At 37.5% G+C, this 23,982-nt stretch overlaps 1 protein-coding gene across 4 annotated transcripts in view; it reads left to right on the forward strand.

The window, feature by feature from the left end:
* NAA35 (N-alpha-acetyltransferase 35, NatC auxiliary subunit) overlaps window positions 1-23,982 on the forward strand; it is a 96,848-nt gene that overhangs the window by 8,814 nt on the left and 64,052 nt on the right. For all 4 annotated transcript variants that reach the window (XM_035024415.1, XM_035024413.1, XM_035024412.1 and 1 more), the window contains exons 3-6: window positions 3,323-3,356; window positions 7,142-7,256; window positions 8,548-8,622; window positions 9,228-9,395. In XM_035024415.1, coding sequence (XP_034880306.1) covers window positions 3,323-3,356; window positions 7,142-7,256; window positions 8,548-8,622; window positions 9,228-9,395 — 392 coding nt within the window. The remainder of the gene's footprint in view (window positions 1-3,322; window positions 3,357-7,141; window positions 7,257-8,547; window positions 8,623-9,227; window positions 9,396-23,982) is intronic.

The following is a 23,982-nucleotide window of genomic DNA, read 5'->3' on the forward strand; positions in this document are numbered from 1 at the left end:
ATGTAAAACATCCTTCTCACTAAATTTTTTGAGACTTGCAGCCTAGTTGGGTAAGACCCAAACTACTCAGGTCTATAGTGCTGTAGAAAAGATCGTGATTTTGTGTCCAGTTGTTGATCATGCAGTGAGAGTGCTTGCACTCTGCTTAGTTGAGTAAATTTTAGTTTCCTGCCTACAGTTTACTGTGATCGGATTACTGATGTTTTTTTTTCTTTTAAGATTTAATTTATTTATTTATTTGAGAGAGAAAGAGGGCATGCGCACGTGCACGCATGAGGAAAAGCAGAGGGAGAGGGACAAGTGGATTCTGCACGGAGTGCGGAGCCCGAGGTGGAGCTAAATCCCAGGATTCTGAGATCATGACCTGAGCCAAAATCAAGAGTTGGTTGCTTAATTGACTGAGCCACCCAGGCCCCCCTGATTACTGGTGTTCTGAGGAACCTAATGAGAGTCAGCTAGTTCAACCCTTCATTTTACAGATAGGAGACCAAGACCCAGAGTGATTGACTTGCTTTTAGGTCTGTGGAGTGTTTTTAAGTTTGGTGAAGCTGTTTGGTTCCCAAATCTACCTTAAGTATTTGATAAATTATTGCAGCAGTTCTCAGATTTTTTGGTCTTAGGACCCCATTATACTCTTAAAAATTATACTTTTAAACTCTTTAAAAATTGTGTGTTAGCATATATATAGATGTTTATTGTATTAAAATTTAAAACAGAAATTTAAAAAATACTTACCAATTCATTTAAAAACAATTATAAACCCATTGCATGTTAACATGTTTTTTAATGAAAAATAAATGTATTTTTCAAAACAGAATGACTTACAAGAATGGAGTTGTTTTGTTTTTTGAAAATCTCTTTAATATCAGCATAATGAAGGGCACCTGAATTCCTTATCTGTGTGTTTATTTGAAGTAAATGACGTAAATCTGGCCTCATCCAGTATGTAGTTGAAAAATGGAGGAACCTTTTCAGATAATTGTGGATACTCTTCTTTGATATTACAGTACAACAAAACTTGATGGGTGGTAGTTTCTTTTTTTTTTTTAATTTTTTATTGTTATGTTAATCACCATACATTACATCATTAGTTTTTGATGTAGTGTTCCATGATTCATTGTTTGTGCATAACACCCAGTGGACGGGTGGTAGTTTCTTAAAGATTAGTTGTGATGTGGAATCCGAAGACCTGTCAGTGGACTTTCCATTCTTTGTTACATTAAAATCCCCTGGTCGGCCTTGAATTTTGAATGGATCTTTTATCCATGCCTAATTTTGAAACGTGTTGCTATTTGGAAAATAATGGTTCATTGAGTTAAGCAGATCTTCCAAATGCTGATATAATTATATAATACGGAAAAGCACATTTGTTAATATCACCACCAATATCAGAAACGTCTTTTTTAAGTATTGAGAAGCTATCCGGTTCACAGTGTCAGATATTTCTCCAAATTCCAATTTTTGAATAAAAGCTCCAGTTTTATCATTGGCAACACAAATGTCAGCTGTTTTTCTTAAAGCAACAAACTCATTTATTTTCAAGAAAATGACATATTCTCAGATCTGAATAAGTATAGTTTGGCCATTGTTCAAGTAAAAATGGTGTTCCATAATTGTGCAAGTGCTTTTCCTTAAGACAGCATCTTACATTGGTATGCGGCAAAAGTGCTTATACTTCCCATTTTGTCAGATAGACTGTTTAAATAAAGATGTACTCAGAGATTGAGATTTAATCAGCTAAATCAGGGCCAGCACTAGGATGAAGTGATTGAGGCACCTAGGGTGCAAAATTTAAGAATTTGCTACCTGAAAGTGAGTGCCTCTTTAAATTTTGCATGGGAGGTTCTTCACTTGCTACACTGTGGTCCCAGCTCTGAGGTTAATAATTTTACTGCTTCATCAAGGACTTCTTAAGTGAAACTAAAAAAAAAAAAGTTTGTCTTTTTTAACTGCAAATGTATGGAGGTAAAGAATACACTATTTAGCTTGGGGCCACTGTCTTAATTTGTGCTGAAACTAAAGCAGTGTAGCCCCGCCCCCCATTTTTTTTCCTCTTTTTTTTAAAAAGATTTTATTTATTTGGGAAAGAGAGAATGAGAGACAGAGAGCATGAGAGGGAGGAGGGTCAGAGGGAGAAGGAGACTCCCTGCTGAGCAGGGAGCCCGATGTGGGACTCGATCGGGACTCCAGGATCATGACCTGAGCCGAAGGCAGTCGCTTAACCAACTGAGCCACCCAGGCGCCCTATTTTTCCTCTTTATGCGTTGCTTTTGCGTCATCAGTGCAAATGTCAACACGATGAAAAAGACAATGTTTTGGTATTACTATAAAAGTAATTTTTAAATTTTATCTATTTGGGAAAGAGTGCGAGCGGGAGCTCGCCAGTACATGCACGAGTGAGCGGGGGTGGAGGGGCAGAGGGAGGAGAGAATCATAAGTAGGCCCCACACTCAGTGTGGACCCCAACACAGGGTTCAGCCTCACAACCCTGAGATCATGACCTGAGCCGAAATCAAGAGTTGGATGCTTAACCGACTGAGCCACCCAGATGCCCCAATATTACTATGAAAGTAATTCGAATATCACAGACACCACCTGGGTTCCCAGACCATCTTTGAGAACTGCTGAAAACTAGTGCTTTGCACCTTCCACAAGATTTGACCATCAATACTTAAGCTACTTAAAATGTTATGGGAATGGTTCTCATCTTCCTTGCACATTGAACTCACCTGTAGTGCTTTAAAACCACTGCAGAGGTCCCACCCCTAGAATTTAATTGGTTTAGGGTGCTGCTTGGATGTTGGGATTTTCACAAGCTCCAGAGTTGATAACATTATGCAGCCAAGGTTGGGACCTGTTTTATAGGGGTTGAATACTGTTTGGATTAGCTGTTTACTCATGTTTTCTACATTGAAATAAAATGTAATTTTAAAAAGTAGCTTTGGCACTGTTCCTGGGACAAAAAGCGGTTAGATTATGACACCAAGTGGTTTAAAAACAACTTGAGAAATAGCAGTCAGTTCTGTGAAAAAGTATACTTAGGGGGAAATTTACTAGTGATACCTTAAAATGAGGTTGGTAATTCTGATTAGATTATTTTGGCCTCTGGTGGGTTGCTTGCTAATTCTAAAAAGTTCAATTTATAGAGTTTATTCACTCTGTAGAAGGCATTATATTAGTAATTGAGTACAAATAATAATTTCTTAGAAAATGGAGTTTAATGAAAGCCCATTTTTCAAACAAAACTTTTTTTCTTAGAATTAAAATTTAAATATTAAGATGGTATTATTCAAAGGATTTTTTTTCTCTTTGTTTCTTTTAGAATTAAAGTTGGGAGAACTGCTTCATGATAAGCTGTAAGTATTTGTGTCATTTGAAATAGTGTAGTTAATACTTCTATGTTTTTTCTCGTGTGCAGTAGTATTCCTTGAGACCTGGGTAATACATTTCAAAGCTGTAAAAATAAAATGAATTATAAATATATTTTTAACATTGATGAGTTATTTTGGGGCAGCTGACCCTAGTTGTGATATGAAATGGTTGGACTTAGTGAAACTGTGCCTCATGGTCCTTGAGAGTTAGATATATAGGATGTGGAATTTCTTGAAGAAAAGTTAACAGGCTGTATGTTATCTATAATGGGCTGGTTGATTAGCAGAGATAAGTGAGATAATGGCTGGATGAAAGTAGATCGAAAATCCCTGGAAAGGTGAAAAAAGAGAGGTGCTTGATTCTATTTATACTACCATAGATAGCCTCAGTTCCCATACTGCTCTGGCCAGGCTCAATTTCAAGGTTAGAAATATTAAATGTTAAATTAGTGGCTGAGATTGGACATTCGGGAAGCAAGGGTAGACCCTGAAATTTAGTTCTTCTCAGACTCTAGTGTGAATCGGAATCATCCCACACATTGAAAACACATGTTGCTGGGCCCCACCCCCAGAGTTCCTTCTTTAGGTCTGGCGTGGGACCACAGAAGTTGCATTTCCCCCAAGTTCCCTGATGAGGTTGATGCTGCTGATCCAGGGACCAACTACACTGGTGCTGCCCGCAATTCTAGGAAAGCTATAATGAAACCATATCACAAGCTAGTGCAGGAAAGAGTGTGGCTCCTGACTGTGGAACAAGATTTGAAAGAAGTTAGCTGGAGGGACCAAGCTCTCTTCATTTCCCCAAGTTTTTAGGTTCAGCCCAGGGAACATGATTGCCAGCAGCCTCCCTGGACCATCTATTTAGTAAGGTTATATTTTTGTGATCGTATCTCCCTTAGCTGTCTTGTCTTTTATCCCTAGCATACAATCTTCTAACATGCTATGTAACTTTTTATCTTTATTGTTTATTCTCTGTTTCCTTCCACTGGATATAGTAAGGCAGGCAAATTTGTTCTGCTCACTCATGTATCCTAAGTATCTAGAACCATGCTTAGAACATATTAGGTGCTCCTGGAATTTGTTGAATGAATGGAATAGCTAACTTAACGCTACTACAGTTTCCATAGAGCTTTACTAATTAGGCAGGTACCTCACTAGTCTAGGGTTTTAGTTGTGCCATTAAAACTTGATTTAGTTGTTCTCTTGTAATAAGTGGATACTTTGTTTTAAGCTAATTCAGACATCAGAGGTGAAACAAAAACTTCCCATGACACTGCCCCCACTCCGCCACATGCCTGTTCTTTGCCCAGAGATAATAACTGTTACCAGATTGTTGCATGTCTTTCTAGACCTATAAATATATTTACATACATTAGTAAAATCTGTAAAATTAGTTAATTGTAAGTACGAATCTACAGTATGTATTTTGAAAATTCCTTCCCAATTCAGTGTATCTTGGAGCTCATTCTCTGTTAGTATATAAGTTCTACCTTGTTCATTTTAACTGTTGGTTTGTATTTTACAAAATGGCTATACCTGTGGTATCCCTATTGATGGACATTTAAATTGCAATATTTTTGGTAACATGGGAAAATTGAAGACATTTAATTTTTACAAGCCTTTTGTATACATGTACAAATAATTTTTAGAATGGAAGCCTAGGAATCAAATGACTAGATTTTAATGGGTTCAGCCAGACTTTCCTAAACAAAAGTGTGTATCAATTTACACTCCCACCAACAATATATGAGAGTAAACTAAATATATTTTTAAAACTTTCTGAATGGCCAGAGAAATTCCTCGTTGTTTTGTTTTGCATTACCTGATTACTTTTGAATTTGAGCAGCTTTTCACCTTGTTATTATTAATATACATTTTTTCTTTTGCGAATTGTCCATTCCTGTTGTTTGCCTCTTTTTTTTTTTTTTTTTTGTGGGGGGACTACTTGCCTTATTTATATGTACAGGTGGTTGTATTCTGGATAACTTTTTGAAAATTATATTAAAAATATCCAGCCTAGATAATTACGGAATTCCAGCTGTGGTTTATTATAGGCACATATAAACTAGTTTTGTAAATTATTGAAGAGTCTTTTGTTTGCTTGTTTTAGGTTTAGAACTTAAATCTGCCTGCAGTTTACTTTTTGAAATTGTGTAAATCAAAGATTTCACTTTTTTCCAAATGGTTAGCCACTTGTCTCAACGGTATTTATTGATTAACCCACTATTTTTCAGTACTTTGAAATTCTTTTTTTTTTTTTTTTAAGATTTTATTTATTTACTTGACAGAGACACAGCGAGAGAGGGAACATAAGCAGGGGGAGTGGGAGAGGGAGAACAGGCTTCCTGCTGAGCAGGGAGCCTGATGGGGGGCTCCATCCCAGGCCCCTGGGACCATGACCTGAGCTGAAGGCAGACGCTTAATGACTGAGCCACCTAAGCGCCCCGAAATTCTACTTTTACCAAATATAATTCCTACAGAAATGGATTTGGGGCTGTTTTCTCTTGACCTGTGTATTCTAGAATGCTTTCAGTTATTATATCTTAGAATATCTTTGCTCGCTTCGGCAGCACATATACTAGAATATCTTTGATATTTGATGAATCTCTATTGTTTTTGTTGACAAATTCTCTTCCATTTTTGCATGTTTTCCGTTTTGGCTTGGCAATCTCTTTGAAAAATACCATTTGGGTTTTGATTAGCATAGACTAGAGTTGTCTTCAATAATATGTTCATCTTGTCAGATTATCTTTTTTTTTTTATTAAAGATTTTATTTATTTGACAGAGAGAGAGACAGCGAGAGAGGGAACACAAGCAGGGGGAGTGGGAGAGGGAGAAGCAGGCTTCCAGCAGAGCAGGGAGCCTGATGCAGGGCTCGATCCCAGGACTCTGGGATCATGACCTGAGCCGAAGGCAGACGCTTACCGACTGAGCCACCCAGGCGCCCCGATCTTGTCAGATTATCTTGAAGCATTAAGAGATTTGAGGGATTGCAGGGAAGAGTCTGTCTCCTTAAAGCTGGTTTTGATGTCTTGCTGCCTTTCTGAGAAATGATTTAGTGTAGCAAGGTAGATGTCTTGATTTTCCTGGTAATCTAATAGCTTAGACTAAGCAAAATATGAAGTCAGTAGCTTCATTACCTGTCAGACTTTCTTTTAAGCTTTTTTTGTTCCTGTCCCATTTTTTTGAGGCATTTCTCCATTAACGATATGCTTACTAACTAGTCCTCAGTGCATCACATCTGCTTTTCCACAGTGCATCACAACTATCTGCTTTTATGGCTAATAAGCCATAAAAGCCAGCCACAAATAAGAGGATTCCTGGATTATTTTTCATTATGTTATTGCCAGAACTTTGGGCATTAGACAGTAATGTGCCAGATTATTACTATTCAAGATCTAAAGAAAATGATGATTATTCCAACATTAAGTAGAGAAAATTATTTAAAGAAGGCAAAGTGAAATCCATTATAGATCAGTTGATCTTTTTTCCAAAATTTCCAATGTGCAACATTTTGAAGGAAACACAAAAAACATTTTTTGTTTTCTTTTCTCCCCCGCAGTGCATGTAAAATAATTTGAGTGACAAATACATGGAATAATTTTTATGTTATGTTTCTATTTAATTGAAATAGAAGTGGTAGCAAATTGGGAAGACTGAATACATAGAATACCATGGTTATTTAAAGCACTATAATTTTATATCATTGTGGGAATCTGGATAAACTTAACTGGTTCAAAACCAATTTGGTCAATTTTTTTATTTGCAGATTTGGCCTTTTTGAAGCCATGTCTGCCATTGAAATGATGGATCCCAAGATGGATGCTGGCATGATTGGAAACCAAGTTAATCGAAAAGTTCTCAATTTTGAACAAGCTATCAAGGTAATTACCATTGTGCTTCTTGTGTTTTATCATTTGTTATTTCATATGTTAAAACAATGAAAATCAAACTTGGCATATTAAAGTATAATTTTTTAAGATTATCTCAGGTATATAAATAAAAATTGCTTATAACCTTTAGTTACCTCTTTTGAAATCTGTAAAATCTGTAAATTGTTCAAAGTCTTCATTACAAGCTTGCTCTAAATTTGTGCGTCTGTTTATTAATTTTTTTTAAATATTTTATTTCAGAGAGAGAGTAAGAGAGAGCACGAGTGGGGAGAGGGGCGGGGGAGAGGGAGAGGCAGACTCCTCGCTGAACAAGGAGCCCGATGAAGGGCTCAATCCCAGGACCCCAGGGTCATGACCTGAGCCAAAGTCAGACACTTAAACAACTGAGCCACCCAGGTGCCCTGTTCATTAATTTTTGAAAGCATTTCAGTATATATTCAAATACCAGGGTAGTTGGTTAAGGGATTAAATTTTACGTATTAATACATTAAGCAAGGTGCTTGTGGTTGTGAATTTGAAATTAACTGTGAGGATTGACTTACAAATTTATTCATAGTTGACACAGAGTTTAATTTTGCATGTTTTATGAGGAAGGATTTGCTAAACAAAATTTACAAGTAGTATAGTTAAGGGAAAGGTTTTTAAAAATGTTTGGTTGGGACACCTGGCTGGCTCAGTCCAGTTAAGCATCTGATTCTTGATTTTGGCTCAGATTATGATCTCAGGGTCATGAGATTGAGCCCTGCGTTGGTCTCCACACTCACTGGGGAGTCTGCTTGAGGTTCTCTCTCTCTCCTTCCCTGTACCCTGTGCGCATGCACGTTCTTTCTCTCTCTCAAATAATTAAAAAAAAAGTTTACTTTTCTCTTTGTAAATAGTTTTGATCCTAAAATGATTATTGTTTATTAATGCTTAAAACTAATTTGAACTGTTTTTTAAATACTTGTGGGTTTGACTTTTTGTTTCTTTGTAAACGCCTTTAGTCTGTTTCAAATTAAGAGGCTTTGATTTTTTTTTTTTTTTTATTGAAGATCTACTTGTTGGTTTGACTTTTTGTTTCTTTGTAAAGGCCTTTAGTCTGTTTCAAGTTAAGAGGCTTTGATTTTTCTTATTGAAGATCGAATACAGAGTTGGTATCTTAGTTTTTATCAGGTGATGATATAGTTCTAGAATTTTTATTTTTAAAATCTAATTTTTGGAAGAGAAAATGCTACTTGACATAGAAACCATAAATTTGTAAAAAAAAAAACTTCTCATATGTCCTATTTCTCCTCATTTTTAGGATGGCACCATTAAAATTAAAGACCTCACCTTGCCTGAATTGATAGGGATAATGGATACTTGTTTTTGCTGTTTGGTAAGAGTTGAAATAACACTTGGTTCATCTAAAAACTGTCACTTCCCAGAAAGTTTCCTGGTTGGGGATTATTGACTTAGAGACAGAAGGCAGGAAAACTTGTGCAGTTTCTTGCAGTAATCTAGGTGGGATGTGATGCTCTCGACTAGCAGTAGTAGTAGTAGTAGTCTCTACTAGTAGTGAGTATGAAAAAGAAAAGTTAAATGAGTGGCTAAGGACTGGTTAGTTCTAAAATTGTGAATTCCCTACCTTATGGATTTTGATTGACTCCATTGTGGAATTGATTACTTTTGGATGGTATGTAAGGCAGCATTCTAATTTCATTAATCTCCAAGTATATTGCAAACTGAATTCTATATAAGAATGCTTCCGTTAGATAGCTAATCGTATTTATGGTAATGATTCTTGAAAAACTTTAGTGAGTGAAAGTGAATTGTAATTCTGTTGTCTCTTCTGACTTTCCCTTTAATCATCTTTGAAATGCCATGATTAATAGTACATTTATTTGGGTCTGTGGCAGTCTAGCCCTTGACTGTTGGGTCAATTTAGACTTTGCAGGCTCTCTGTGTTGTCTTAAACATACACATACATTTATTTCTTTATAGATAACATGGTTAGAAGGCCATTCCTTGGCACAGACAGTATTTACGTGCCTTTACATTCACAATCCAGACTTTATAGAAGATCCTGCCATGAAAGCTTTTGCTCTGGGAATCCTGAAAATCTGTGACATTGCAAGGGAAAAAGTAAATAAAGCTGCTGTTTTCGAAGAGGTAAGATTTTGTAATATAAGAATTCCTGAAGCTCATTGACCACTTTATTAATTGTGATATATTTAAATGATCATATGATATATATTTTTATCAACAAGTATAGTTAAAAACAGTTTTTAAAAGTGATGCTGTGCTGTTTACAAATATATTGGCTGAAGTGAACCAGTTCAGAGAAAGAACTTTAGTTTCAGTATATGTTCTTTCCGTCAGTACCATTCATTGAGTATCCATTATGTGCAGAGTATTTTGTTCTGGGTATTGTGGGAATTCACAAAGAAAATAGAAGACACAGCTTCTTCCCTCAAGTCTCTTATAAATTATAACACAGAAGTGCTGTACTTTCTTTGGTTAAGAGGGAGCTAAGGAAAACAAACGTATAAAGAATATTTTAGGGTATAAACATATTCTTCCAGTTTGTACAAAGTACTTTGCCCTGAGGAAGTGTTGTTTTAGACATGGAAAGATGTTTTTCTCCTTATGAGAAAAAATAAGGTTTCAGGCACTAATAATTTTAAGGGGAAATATGATAGCATTTAAAATTATTGATAAGTATTTTTAATTCTTCCTTTTGTTGAAACTTATGTTTCTTTTTAACACTGTTACTGATCCAAAATAAGTATCTTAGTCTCCTACAGTGGTTCAGTCTATAATATGTATAGCTTTTCTAAATTTATATTAATAATGTGAGAATAATACAGCTAATATGACTTCACATTTGAATATACAGCTTGTGAGTTGTGTATGAGGTACTGTCTACTTTTTACACACTCATTGGTTAGGTAGCTACTTATTTTAATTGCTGTGGGTATCATGGAAAATCTTACCCATTTGCATGAAAATTTTAAAAAGATTAGTTCACGTTAAGTGAGAAGAGATATATATATTATTAAATACTTACATTCTCACACCACACCCAAAGGACATCAAAAATCCTAATCCTAGGGCAGAGAAAGGATTCATTTAGCAAACAGGGCTATAGTAGTTGTTAGCACCCTTGAAAATTAACTTATCATCATTTTATGTCTCCCTTAATCTGTTGGGTTATTATAGCAGAATACCATAGATGGAGTGGTTTGTAAACCGAAGTTTATTTCTCATAGTTCCGGAGACTAACAAGTCCACGATCAGGGCACCAGCAGCTTCGGTGGCTTGTGAGGGCCTGCCTTCTGGTTCCTAGACCGTTATCCTTGCACGGAGTCCTCACTTGGCACAGGGTGCACAGGAGCTCTCTGGGTCTCTGTTATAAGGGCACTCATCCCATCCGTGAGGGCTCTGCCCTCATGACCTAATCACCTCCCTGAGGCCCCACCTCCTAATACTATCACAGTGGGTGTTAGGACTTACATATGAATTTTGGGGGGACACAAACATTCAGTCTGACAACATCAAAATAAATTGCAGATAGATGAAATATTTTAAGTGTAAAAAAAGTTGTTAAAAAGACAGAAGGTAGTTTATAGAAAATGAAGTGGCCTTTAAACATAAGATATGTAACTTAAGAGACATGCAGATTAAAACTGAGATACCATTTTTTACTCATTATTGGCAAAGATTAGAAATTTTGTGTAATGTACTTATTGATGAGGGTGAGAAACAGGCACTCAACATGTGCTGTGTGTGTGAGAAAGAGACGAATAGTCATTGCTTCCCTCTTTTTAATCTTTAATTTCAAATTAACAAGTTATAGTGACAGCACAAAGAACAGTATATATCCCTCACCTTGATTCAGCTGCTATTAATCCATTGTCCCATTTACTTTCTCAATTTCTCTCTCAGGTATGTATGTTTTTTCCTTGAATCGGTGGAGAGTAAGTTGCATACATTATGACCTTCTCCCCACAAACACTTCTCAGTGTGCGTCTCCTAAGAAAAAAAGGTACTTTCATACACAACTACAGCACAATTATCAACCTCAGTGAATTTGTAATAACAGTCCACTCTCCATATTCTGTTCCTGTCAGGGACCCAGTAATATCCTTCTTAGTGTTTTTTTTTTCCCTGCAGTTCGGAATCCAGTCTAGAATCACGTCCTGCATTTAGTTGCCTCTTTAGTAGTATCCTTTAGTCTATAGCAGTTCCCCTGCCTTTCTTTGTCTCCATGTCATTGATGTTTTTGGAGAACACAGGCCTCTCCTGGTTTGTCTTTTTTAATAATGTTCCTCACTTGGGGTTTGTGTGTTTCTTCTCCTGATTACATTTAGAATATGCAGTCCTGGTAGGAATATGATGTAAATGATATTGTGTCCTCCTTCTGGTGTCACTGCTGAGGCATACAGTATGCATCTGCCCCCTCAGTGGTGATGTTATTTTGTTCCAGGGTGTTTTCTGATATGGTTACTGTTTTCTCTCCTGGCATGTAATAAGCCTTCCATAAGGAAACTCTTTAAGGTCATACAAATATCCTGCTCATTAAAATCTTTCCCCTAGATTTAGCATCCACTGATGCTTGTGTGGACTAATCTTCACTGTGATGGCTGCAAAATGATGATTTTCTCACCTTAGCACCTTCCCCCCCCCCCCCCCCATTTATTAGTCAGGGCTCAGGTTTTCACTGTAAGCAAGACTCAAACATTTTTATGGTATTATAAACTCACACAACTGTTTTAAAGAGCAGTTGGTATACCATATCATAAGTTAAAATGTATGACTTACCACAGCTGGTTCACTTTTAGGAATTTGCTCTACAAATCTGTGCTGTGTACAAAGATTTATGTACAAGGACATTAATTGTAGTTTTGTTTGTAGTAATGAAAGTCTAGAAACTACCTTAATGTCCATCAATAGGAGACTTGTTAAATGATGCTACCTTCATACAGTGGAGTATTATGCGCCCTTTACAAAGAAGGAGGTAGGTTTATGTGTACAAGTAAGATTAGACCTCCAAAATAAAATAAGCTGGTATAGAGAAGTATGTAATAGGTTTCTTTTTTAAAATGGGAAGTAGTTAAATCTTCATTATAGTAAGATAACTGGAATCTTGAGGGTTGGGATATACTTGTTTGTGCTTTTGGAATTTTTATTATGTGCCTGAGTGAGTTTGTTTTAAAAGTAAATGAAAGTTTTTCTGTAAGTAATTATAATTGAAAATCTGCATATTCTCTGGATGAAGGACTTACAAATGGGAGAAATCATAAAGGAAAGTACCAATAGGAAAAAGCTGATAGAAAATTTTTTTCAAAAAAATCTAGATAACAAAAATAATCTATATTTCTGTGTTAAGATCTCATTCAAATAAAGCATAATACTGAAGCCCAGATGAATAGGCAGTAAAATAAACAGCTTACTCATGGAGGAGGGGAATAAATGGCCATAGCATTTAAAAATTTAGTCTCAGTTCATCCAAGAAATACAGTTAAAATAATTCATTTTTCATCTATCAAATATATTTTTAAATGAATATTCAGTATTGGTAAAGGTGCAGTAAGTTGTCATTTGGTTCTTATTAGTGGGAGTATGCATTAGCACAGCTGAAACTAATTCATCTTTAGAACTCAGCCTTAAATGATTAGAAATGTGGATACTTTATGCGAAAACACTTTAATCAGTTTTTAATAGTGAAAGTTGGCAACAACCAAAATGCCACCATTAGGGTTTGCTTGAAGTAAATTATGGATAATTTATTACACATAATTTATTATATAGAGTTATGATAGTGAAAACAGTGTTTAAAATCATGGGGGAGTGTGGTGCCTGGGTGGCTTAGTGGGTTAAGCATCTGCCTTTGCCTCAGTTCATGATCTTAGGGGCCTGGGATCGAGCCCCGAGAAGGGCTCCTTGCTCATTGGGGAGCCTGCTTCTCCCTCTTCCCTCTGCCCCTCCCTCCTTCTTGTGCGCACGTGCTTTCTCTCAAATAAAATCTTTAAAACATGGGAGAGTGTATACTTTAAAGGGTTAGGAAAGCAGCACACAGTATAACCAACTATGTAAAAATAAGACTGGAAAGAAGTATAAAGCTTCTGGGCTGGAAAAATTGTTTTCTTGTTTCTGTAAACTTTTCAGATTTTTCCAGATGAGTATGTCTTGTTTTTATAATTAGAAAAAGAATTGATTGCCTACTGAAAGTCCTTAAGAGACCTGGTAATGAATAAGAATAAACTGTAATAAACAAATCATTTCTTTGAAATGGCTGCTTCTGCAGTTCCTAGGTGCTGGTATATTTTGTCCTCAGATGTGTCTCTGCTTTGTTTTTACTCCTGAACTAGAGACATGTGTCTTTCTTAATATTCTGTATACATGTGCAAAATGGGAACCAGTGTTCCCCTATCAAGCCACTGGTCCTCTTGCATTCTGCATCTTGCAGAATGGTATCTACAGGGTTATCTAATTGAAATCTTTTATTTTTACCTTGCAAGTGTCTTCAATCTTTTGAAGCTTTTCCTTCTCTCATTGTTCCTGCTTTAGTTTGACCTTTTGTCAGCTTCGGATTTAGGTTCTCGAGAGAGTGTCTGCACTTTTCTTTCTGGCCCAGTCTTTCCCTCTAGGCCACTCTCTACTTGACTACCACTTAGCTACCATCTTAAAAGTAGGTAATCTGGTCATGTTCAGTTTTGCTCTTTGAAAATTTTTCCTGGAGTGGGTGTTTTAATAAAAAGTAATAATACCTGTATATATTATGCAAAATCAAGTAGCCCATAGGATGTAAGATGGAAAATTGTAGTTCTCTGTTCTTTCCTTACTCATTCCGTAATAATATTAAATTCTGTTTAGCTTTTTCCCCACTATTTCCATATTTTGGATAATAGACTTATATTTTCATTTCTAGATATAAACAATTTTATACAGTTAATTTATACAATTTTATACAGTTTTAACAATTTTTAACTAGGATATGTCAGCACATTTTTAGTATATAACTGGCATTCACATATTACCCCCTCCTGTACCCCAATAGTAATTCGGTTTTGGTTAAGTCATTATTCAGTGTTGACATTACTGTGATTGTATAAATGCTGATGACAGATGAGCCAGAGTGGTGTAAGCATACATTTCCTTTCTTATACAAATTTTTATTTTTCTTGAAGGTGATAACTGCCTCTTTTTGGTTTGCTTAGTTTTCTGTGTACTTCTTGATTCTTCCCCGCCCATTATTATGAAACATAATGAGAGTGTCTATCAGTCTATATATTTTTTAAAATTCTTTTTCTTAGCTCCTTTATTCTCTAGCTTCAGACTGGATCAGTTGCCTTCTAGGTCCACTGTGCAGCTGTGATACCAGGTTCTATTCTCCTGGGAATTCCATTTCCCTTTCTTTGTTGTTAGTTTTCTAGTTATCTGGATTTCATTTATTTTTCTTAGTTTATTATTTGTGTGGTATAGCATTTCCAGTTCCATGGGCAGAGGCAGGGAGGGAATTGTTTTTTGAGAACTTGCATGTCTGAAAATGTCTTCCCTACTCTCACACTTGATTAAAAGTTTGGTTGTAATAGATTTTTAGGTTGGAAAATCATTTTCCTCAGAGTTTTTTAGGCATTATTCCAATGACTCTTAATTTTAATGTTGCCGTCCTGATCTTTTATACGTGACCCATGTTTTTTCTTTGGAAATTTTTAGGATTTTTCTTTCTAATGACTGTACTTTAGGCTTGGTCATTACAACCCTTTACTGATCTCAGTTTGGAGTATCCTATTCTCAGACCACCACATATTTCTATGTTGCTTGTGTTCTGACTCCTGCAGTTCACCCCTACTTGGACTCCAGTTTATTATCACTTTTTTACTGTCATTACCCTTTTGACTCTCTTTTCTCACTTTAAATCCATCTTCCTTCATTACAGTTACTCCCTTGCCTACACTTTTAGCTCTCTGTCTCTCTTGCCTTATTGTACCTCAATTCTCGTTGAGTCTAGCCCTCTATCTACTGTGTCTTTATACTTGCACATCTCAGTGTGACTAGAGAAAAATACATTCACACTGATTGGTCTTACTTTCAGTTCATCACCACTAACTTCAAGCAGGCTCCTTCCCTACGTCATTCACTCTCTCTCTCAGACTTCTGACACTTTCACCATCCTCACTTGAAGCAAACCTACCTTCCTACTGCACTAAATAAATGGAAGTAATGTCACCTACCTGCACAGGTGCTCTGTGTTCTTTGGCCCTTCTGGCTATCTAGAAGAACCTTCTCTCTTATCTAAGGGTGATCTCTTCTGCTTGTGCATTGGATTCCATACCCTGTCTTATTAAAAAATATTCCTCTAGCAATTCTCCCCTCTGTCCCTTGCATAATGAATTTGCCCCTCTACTGGATCATTCCCATCTGCATGTTAGCATGGCTTTTCTTCCTCCATCTTAAAAATACCATTTCTTGGCATAACATAACTTTAGCTTCTGCTCCATATTATGCAGTTCTTTTCAGCCAGAATCCTTAAGAGGTGTCCATTCTCTCTTAAATCCACTCCAGTCAGGCTTTGAATAGTAATCCACCAAAACTTGCATCGTCATGGTCATCTAAGACCTCAGTGTTGCTAAACCCATTGGTTAATATTTGGTCTTAAACTTGATTGGTCATCAGATTTTTGACATGGAGTCCATACTTGAAACAAGTTATTTTCTTGGCTTTTAAAAGCCAAGATACTCTTTTTCCCTGATTTCCTGCCTCACTAGTTCTTGTTTGTCATCTCATTCTCTAAGCCAACACTGTCTGATACAGAATGCAAGCCATATACATCATTTAAAATGTTCTAGTAGCCTATGGGTGAAATTTTTATAACATTTTATGTAGCCCAGTATATCTAAAATAATATTTCAGTATATAATCATTTATAAAATATTAATGAGAATTGCCAAAATATGGAAAGAGCCAGATGTCCATTGACGGATGAATGGATAAAGAGGATGTAGTATGTATATATATGTACAATGGAATATTACTCAGCCATCAAAAAGAATGAAATCTTGCCATTTGCAACAATGTGGATGGACCTAGAATGTATTCTAAGAGAAGTAAGTCAGTCAGAGAAAGACAAATACCATATGATTTCACTCATATGTTGAATTTAAGAAACAAAACAGATGAACATAGGGCAAGGGAAGGAAAAATAAGATAAAAACAGGCAAAACGTAAGAGACTTTTTTTTTTTAAGATTTTATTTATTTGACACAGAGAGAGTGAACACAAGCAGGGGGAGTGGGAGAGGGAGAAGCAGACTCCCTGCTGAGCAGGGAGCCCGATGCAGGACTCGATCCCAGGACCGTGGGATCATGACCTGAGCTGAAGACAGACGCTTAACCGACTGAGCCAACCAGGCGCCCCGAGATTTTTTTTTTTTTTTTAAGATTTATTTATTTAGAATGTGCGCTCGAGCAGGGGGAGGGGAAGAGAGAGAGGGCAAGAAGCAGATGCCACACTGAGCACAGAACCCAATGTGGGGCTTGATCATAAGATCCTGAGATCATGATCTGAGCTGAAATCAAGAGTCGGACGCTTAACTCACTGAGCCACCCAGGCACCCCAAGAGATTCTTAACTATAGGGAACAAAGGGTTGCTGGAGGGGAAGTGGGTGGGGGGATGGGGTAATTGGGTAAGGGGCATTAAGTATGGCACTTGATGTAATGAGCACTGGGTGTTACATGCAACTGATGAATCACTAAACTACCCTGAAACTAATAATACACTATATGTTAACTAACTTGAATTTAAATAAAAATTAATGAGATGTAAAATTAAATATTTTTTGTAGCAAGTATTCTAAGTGTGGTATGTATGTTGCACTTACAGCACATCTCAGTTTGAACTATCCACATTTCAGGTGCTCACTACTTAATTGGCTGTGTGATGGCCATATTGGTCAGCACAGTTCTAAACACTGGTGTGGCTCAGGCCCTATCTTTACACCTCTTCTCTGTACTTATTCCCCTGATGATCTCATGCAGGTTCATAGACTTAAATTCTTTCTCTGCTACTGAAGCCTAAGTTTGTATCCTCAGCTTAGACTTTATAGACTTCCCTAAATCTCAGACTCACACATGCTACTGCCTATTCTACATTTTCCGCTTGTATGTTGAGCTCAGGCATCACATTTCCAAAATGGAGCTGCTGATTTTCCCATTGCCTCCTAACTTCTTCCTTCTGTAGTCTTCTCAATCTCAGCAAATGGAGCTCCGTTCTTTTAGTTGTACAGAACAAAAACTTTGGAGTCATCCTTGACTCTTCTCTTTCTCTCATACCTCACATCTAAACCCTCAGGAAGTCCTGTGAACCAAAGGTTGGCAGTCTGCAGCCTGCAGGCCTACCCAGCCTGTTGCCTATGTTTTTTATGGCCCTGGAGCTAAGAATGTTTTTTGTGGGGTTTTTTGGGGGGTTTTTTTTGTTTTTTTTTAAAGATTTTATTTATTTGACAGAGCACAAGCAGAAGGAGAGAGAGGGAGAAGCAGGCTCCCTGCTGAGCAAGGAGCCCGATGTGGGACTCGATCCCAGAACCCTGGGATCATGACCTGGGCCGAAGGCAGCCGCTTAACCGACTGAGCCACCCAGGCATCCCTGTTCTTTGTGTTTTTAAAAAAAAATTAAAATTAAAAAAAATTTTTTTAAGATTATTTATTCACTTCAGAGAGAGCACGAGCAAGAGCCAGGGAGTATGGGGGCAGAGGGAGAGGGAGAAGCACACACCCCACTGAGCAGGGAGCCTGACACAGGACTTGATCCCACGACCCTGGGATCATGACCTGAACCGAAGGTAGACGCTTAACCAACTGAGCCACCCAGATGCCCGTTTTTTGTGTTTTAAATAGTTACATTTAAGTAGTCATATAAGTACCTATATAATATCTCCATTTTACCACTTGGCTTGTAAAGCAGAAAATATATATTATCTGGCTCTTTTAAAAAAAAGTATCCTTGACTGATACTGTTTATATGTTTAATTTATTTATTTGTTTAGTTAGTGCCAGGCACTGCGGCAGGTACTGCTGGGTATTTGCACCTGTAATGATAGGCATATATTGCTTTGCTGTGTAGGGTGAGGGTGGGAGGGAGACTAAGGATGCTCCTCGCTCAAATGCCTTTTCTCCTTTTTAAGGAAAAGTCCTACTTATATTTAGACTTGGATGCCAGTCTCCTGACTTGCCCATACAGACTTCTTCTCTGCCCTTCTTAGCACATTCTTCTGTTACAGCTGGTGCCTACATACTGGCTTGCATGGAACAGTCCTACTTGGCACCTTTTATCCTGGTGTAGTTATTAATAGCATCCCCTTTTACTCTCAGTAGTATGACAGTTTGAGTAATAATGGTATGGTGCACCCCTTATGGTGTACCCCTTCTCCTGTCATTTTTTTTTTTTTTTTTTGAACATAGATGTGATATTTGGAGGTAGGTCCTGCTTCATTTGGTCAACATTTAAATCTTTTTTTTATTTTTTAAAGATTTTATTTATTTATTTGACAGAGAGAGACACAGCGAGAGAGGGAACACAAGCAGGGGGAGTGGGAGAGGGAGAAGCAGGCTTCCCGCTGAGCAGGGAGCCCGATGCGGGGCTCGATCCCAGGACCCTGGGATCATGACCTGAGCTGAAGGCAGTCGCTTAACCAACTGAGCCACCCAGGCGCCCTCAACATGTAAATCTAAGATAGCCTCAGAGCTTAGGATGGTGAAGCAGAAAGATTACTTCTGATATTCCTGTTATTTGGCATGATATAAGTAAGTATGCATCACTTACGTCACTGTAGTTGGATTTTCCTCTTATTTGCAACCAAATATATTTTTAATACAAAGATAAATAAATTATAAAAGTTTTGGTTTGCCTGGCAAAGAGTAAACACTGTTACTCATTTGGTGTGTATTTCTCCAAATATTTTCTGTAATATGTATACACATGTATTTTACTTAACATGATGGAATTATGTAAACTATTTGCAACTTTAGACAATAGAGAATAGATTTCTGTATGTACCAATATATTGTAGGTAGAGAGCTACCTCATTGTTTTTTATTGGCTGCATAGCTTTAGGTTAAGAGTACAGGTTTTGAATAATTATTTCTGGCAAGAATTATTAAAGGATGCTAAAACTAGTAAACAAAAGTATAACAAGCGCAGGATTTGTACCTAGCCTCCAAGTATCTTCCCACAAGATATTAATTACAGAGGGAAAATGATTCGTTTACAGTGAAGAAACATGGCAGATACCACCTTAGCTAAATGGCCAGACTTAGTATCACCAATAACGGGATGGTTCAGCATCATGTGCTTCCAGATACAATGCTCCACGAGAAGAACACAACATCACTTCTGTGGTATTCCTATTAAATATGACATAAATTGGATTTAATCTTGGAGAAACATAAGGCAACCCCATATTGAGGGATGTAGTCGTTAAAAATAACTTTGGCCTGTACTATTCCAAAATGTCAGGGCATGAAAGATAAGGACCAAGGAAATGCCCCACATTAAAGAGATATGAATTTCCCAATTTGATCATTGTACCATGGTTATGTAAGAGAATGATTTATGGTTTTGGGAAATCACACTGAAGTATTTAGAGATAAGGGGGCATCACACTCTATAACTTAGTCTCAAATGTGTAAGAAAAAGTATAGAGAATGATAATGCAAATGTGGTAAAATGTTATTTGAAGAATATGGGGGAGGAATATGGAACTTCTCTACTATTTTTGTATTCAGAAATTTTTTCAAAATAAAAAAGTTTAAAAAGCATAGCCTCTGGGGATTGATACCACCTAAGTTTGTGTTCTTTCTCTGTCACTTATATGCTTTGTGGTGTTTGGGAATTTAAGTTTCTATGCCTCAGTGTCCTCATTTATAAAATACAGTTTGTAGTAGTCCCCACCTCAGAGCATTATTTTGAGGGTTAATGAAGTTAATACAAGTAAAATGTTTACAACAGTGCCTGGCACATAGTAAGTACTTAATAATGTTAGCTGTTACTCTCATTTGTATTCCATTGTATATACAGTAAATTACAAGCCACTTATTAGTAGACATTTAAATTGAAGTCTTAATCTGAATCATCTGTGGGCATGTTTTACCCTTGTAGCTTTATTGTGTTACTCAGTATCTAGTCTGTAGAAGGTACTCAGGTTTGGTTGAATGAATCAAGTCATTTCAGGAGCATCTGAAATCTTTATGCAAAGTACTTTATCTGTGAAATGAATTTTTAAAGCAGTAGTTAAGTTGTAACCGATATACTGTAATTGTTGTTTTAGAAGGGGTTGAAAAAAATTTTACTTTATTAGAATATTACATTATTAGTACAGTCAAGATCACTGGTTTGGTTGGAATCACATTTAGTACTGATATTGGGTGTTCTAGTACAGTTATGATTGTAAATGTTTTACTATTCCAAATTTCTTTGTGGGGCTGCATGTTTTATAGAATCCTGAGTATCCAGATAACTTTCTGCAGTTATATCTTGGCAGTATTGTAAAGACATTGTAAAATACAATAAAGAACATGGGGCTTTACCTCTCAGGACATCTTTATCACCCTAGTGGCTGTGATTGTATTTTGCCATTGTACTCCTGGGTGTCTAGCCCATACCAGCCCTCATTGTGTGGTCTGGATGAAAATGGTTCAGATATGAATAAGTGAGGAGAAAATTTTCCTTACTAGTCTACACCTCCAAATTCTTGATTTCAAAAATATTACCCTTTGATCGCTACAACTTACTTTTTGGTTTCCTTATTCTGATTCCCCAACTCCTGGTATCCTTCAGTTCCACAGAGACCTCCAATTCCCAGATGCTGCTCTTTTAGTTTTCTCTGTTACTTCTGTTGTGTCCTCATTTCCATGGTCCAGTGGTGAAATCATTCTTTCTCAAACACCCTTAACTCCCTTGCACCTCTCATCTCATCATAATGTGTCACTTGTATGGCAAAACCCCAACCATCTGCCTGCTTGCTGCTTGCACCCAAACAGCAGAAGGCTGCTAGAGAAAACCCACATCTGTGTGTCTATTCTCACTTTAATTTTAGGACTGCAAATTTCAGATGGGCGCTCAGCACTAAAGACAGCCCTGTCCTTCTGTGGTAAGCTTTCTTTAACAGCCTCTCAGTGACTTCTCCACATCTTTTACTTCTCAAAAACTCCATTGCCAACCCTCCTCTCTATCAGCTTACCTTGTACCTTAATGAAATATTAGATTGAATCAGATGTGGGTCGACGTACCCCATCTTCTCACAATCACACGTGCTAACCTGTGTTGGTACCCACATCATCTGCTTTCTGTCTTGTGAAAATGCAAGTACCCTGACAATCTAAGCTCAGCCTCCTCTTGTGTTCTAGATTCTGTCCCCTCTTGCCTTCTGCAGTCATTAACCCTTGTATTGCATTATTAGTGTCTCCTTCCCTACTACATTATACTTTTGGCATATAAACATACTTAAATATCATTCAGTTTAAAGCAACCCAGTTCCCTTGATCCCATGGCTCCTTATATCCAGTGTCATTTCTCTGCTACCCTATGCAAAAAACTCCTTGAATGAACTGTTAATACTTATTTCTCCTGTTTGTTCTCACCCTCCTATTAGACATTCTTTTTCTACAACTGCACAGAAGTTGGTCTTAACAAGGTCCATAACATCCATCTTGCTAAATCCATTGTTCTCACCTCTCCCTCTCCAACCACCAGTATCTTTGAACACAGTTGACCTCTCTTTGAAAGAGTTTCATCTCATCTTCCTGGTACAGGTGTCTCTTGGTTTTCTTTCTTCCTCACTGGTTAGCCCATTTCTTGTGCTTGCTTCTCTAGATGGCTGGGACTACTCCTGGGCTCTTCTATAACTTCTGCTTCAGTTGATGTCCTCTAGTTCTGCACCTTTTAATACCAACTCTGTGCTGATGAAGCCCACATTTATATTTGTAGTCCTGATGCCTCCCCCTGACTTTCGGACTCACACAAGTGCCTTCCTGAAATCTTCACTTGGATAACTAAAGAAATTCTAAACTTAACTAAAATTGTACTCCATTTCTGTCTTTAAACCTACCTCTCTGAAAGTCTGCCCCATTTCAATAAATTGTACCATCATATACCAGTTCCTCAGACCAAACACCTAAAAATGATCCTTGATTGCACAACTTACCTTATACCCCACATTCATTTCATTGGCACATCATGTTAGCTTTACTTTTTCAGTATATCCTGATTTCAACAACTTCTCATCACTTCCAGTTATAATCTTAATCCAAATCACCATCAGCTCCTGCTTGCATTTTTGGTCTCCCTGGTTTGACTTTGACTTTTGTCCTTGTTAAATCTACAAGGTTTTTAAGAGTGATCTTTTAATGGTAGTATCTGTTTATATAACTCCTCTGCTTCAGTCCTCCAGTGACTTAGATTAAGTCCTTGTTACTGAGGCGACTTTTTATTATGCAGACCTGTGATATTCTGTCACATAAATGCTTTTCCTTAGCCTCCTCCTGGAAAGCAGTGCATAGATAGGACTTACTGGAGTGTTTTGTCTTCACAGTATTGGCTTACTTAATTTTAAAAAGATCAGTAACATTTTAAAAATTGGAGGATTTTACATTAGATTTTTTTGTTCTGAAAAACACTAGCTTTGCATTCATTACTCAATAAGATAAGTAGTGGCTGCTTTCCTTTACATGAAGTGTGTGTTCTCCAGCTTGCCATAGTCTCCAGCACTCCCCCAGGTATCTTGTAGTTAACCTGATCTACTTAGGAAGATGACCAGGCACAGCCCTGCCCTACAGTAGGTCATCATTCACTTGACAGATATTTTTTTAAAGCATTTTATTTTTTATTTTTTAACATGGGGCTTGAACTCAGGACCTGGAGATTAAGAGTTGGTCACCCAACCTACCAAAACACCCAGGCACCCGGACAAATATTTTTTTTAACAGTACTTTGTGCCCGGTACAATTCTAAGACCTGGAGATGAAGCAGTGAGTACAACAGAGCCTTGATGTCATTGATTTTGCATTCCTTGGGAGAGATAGTCAGTGTGTCAGTAAACATCATGTCAGGTGTTCTGTGAAGAAGAGTGAAGGGTGCTGTTTTAGAATGCACAGGGCAAACCTCTGTATGAGGAATTGACACTGGAACAGAAGTTAGAATATAGGGAGGGATGGGGCTCTGGAAATCTTAGGAAGAAACTTTGTGGGGAGGGGTCAGCAAGTACAGAGGTCCTGAGAAGAGAAGGTGTTTGATGTGTCCGACGGATGACAAGAAGGACATTGGAGAGGGAGGCCAGAGCTGCATGGTAATTGGTGGTGGGCCTCTGTTCACATGGGGTTTTGGATTTTCCTGTGAGCAGGGAAACAACTGGAAGGTTTTGAGTAGGAGGTGATGTGAAATGACTTATTTTAAAACAATCCCTTTGGCTTCTGGCAGTGAATAAATTGTAGCAGGGACGAGCATGGGCGGGAGGGGGGCGACCTGTGTGGAGGCAGCTGTGGAACTGAGAGGGGTGGTGACTTCACTAGAGATAACTGAAAGGTGGAAGTTACGCTTAGATGAGACATTGAAGGTCGAGCCTTTTGGGTTTTCTGATGGTTTGATACAGGGCGTGGGAAAATGAGAGGAGGGGTGCCTGGGTGGCTCAGTCGGTTAAGTGTCCAACTCGCTTTTGGGTGAGGTCATGATCTTAGGGTCTTGAGATCAAGCCCTGCATCA

This window comes from Mirounga leonina, unplaced genomic scaffold (assembly GCF_011800145.1).
Source record: "Mirounga leonina isolate KUSES-001 unplaced genomic scaffold, KU_Mleo_1.0 Mir_179, whole genome shotgun sequence".
Taxonomy (NCBI): Eukaryota; Metazoa; Chordata; class Mammalia; order Carnivora; family Phocidae; genus Mirounga; species Mirounga leonina.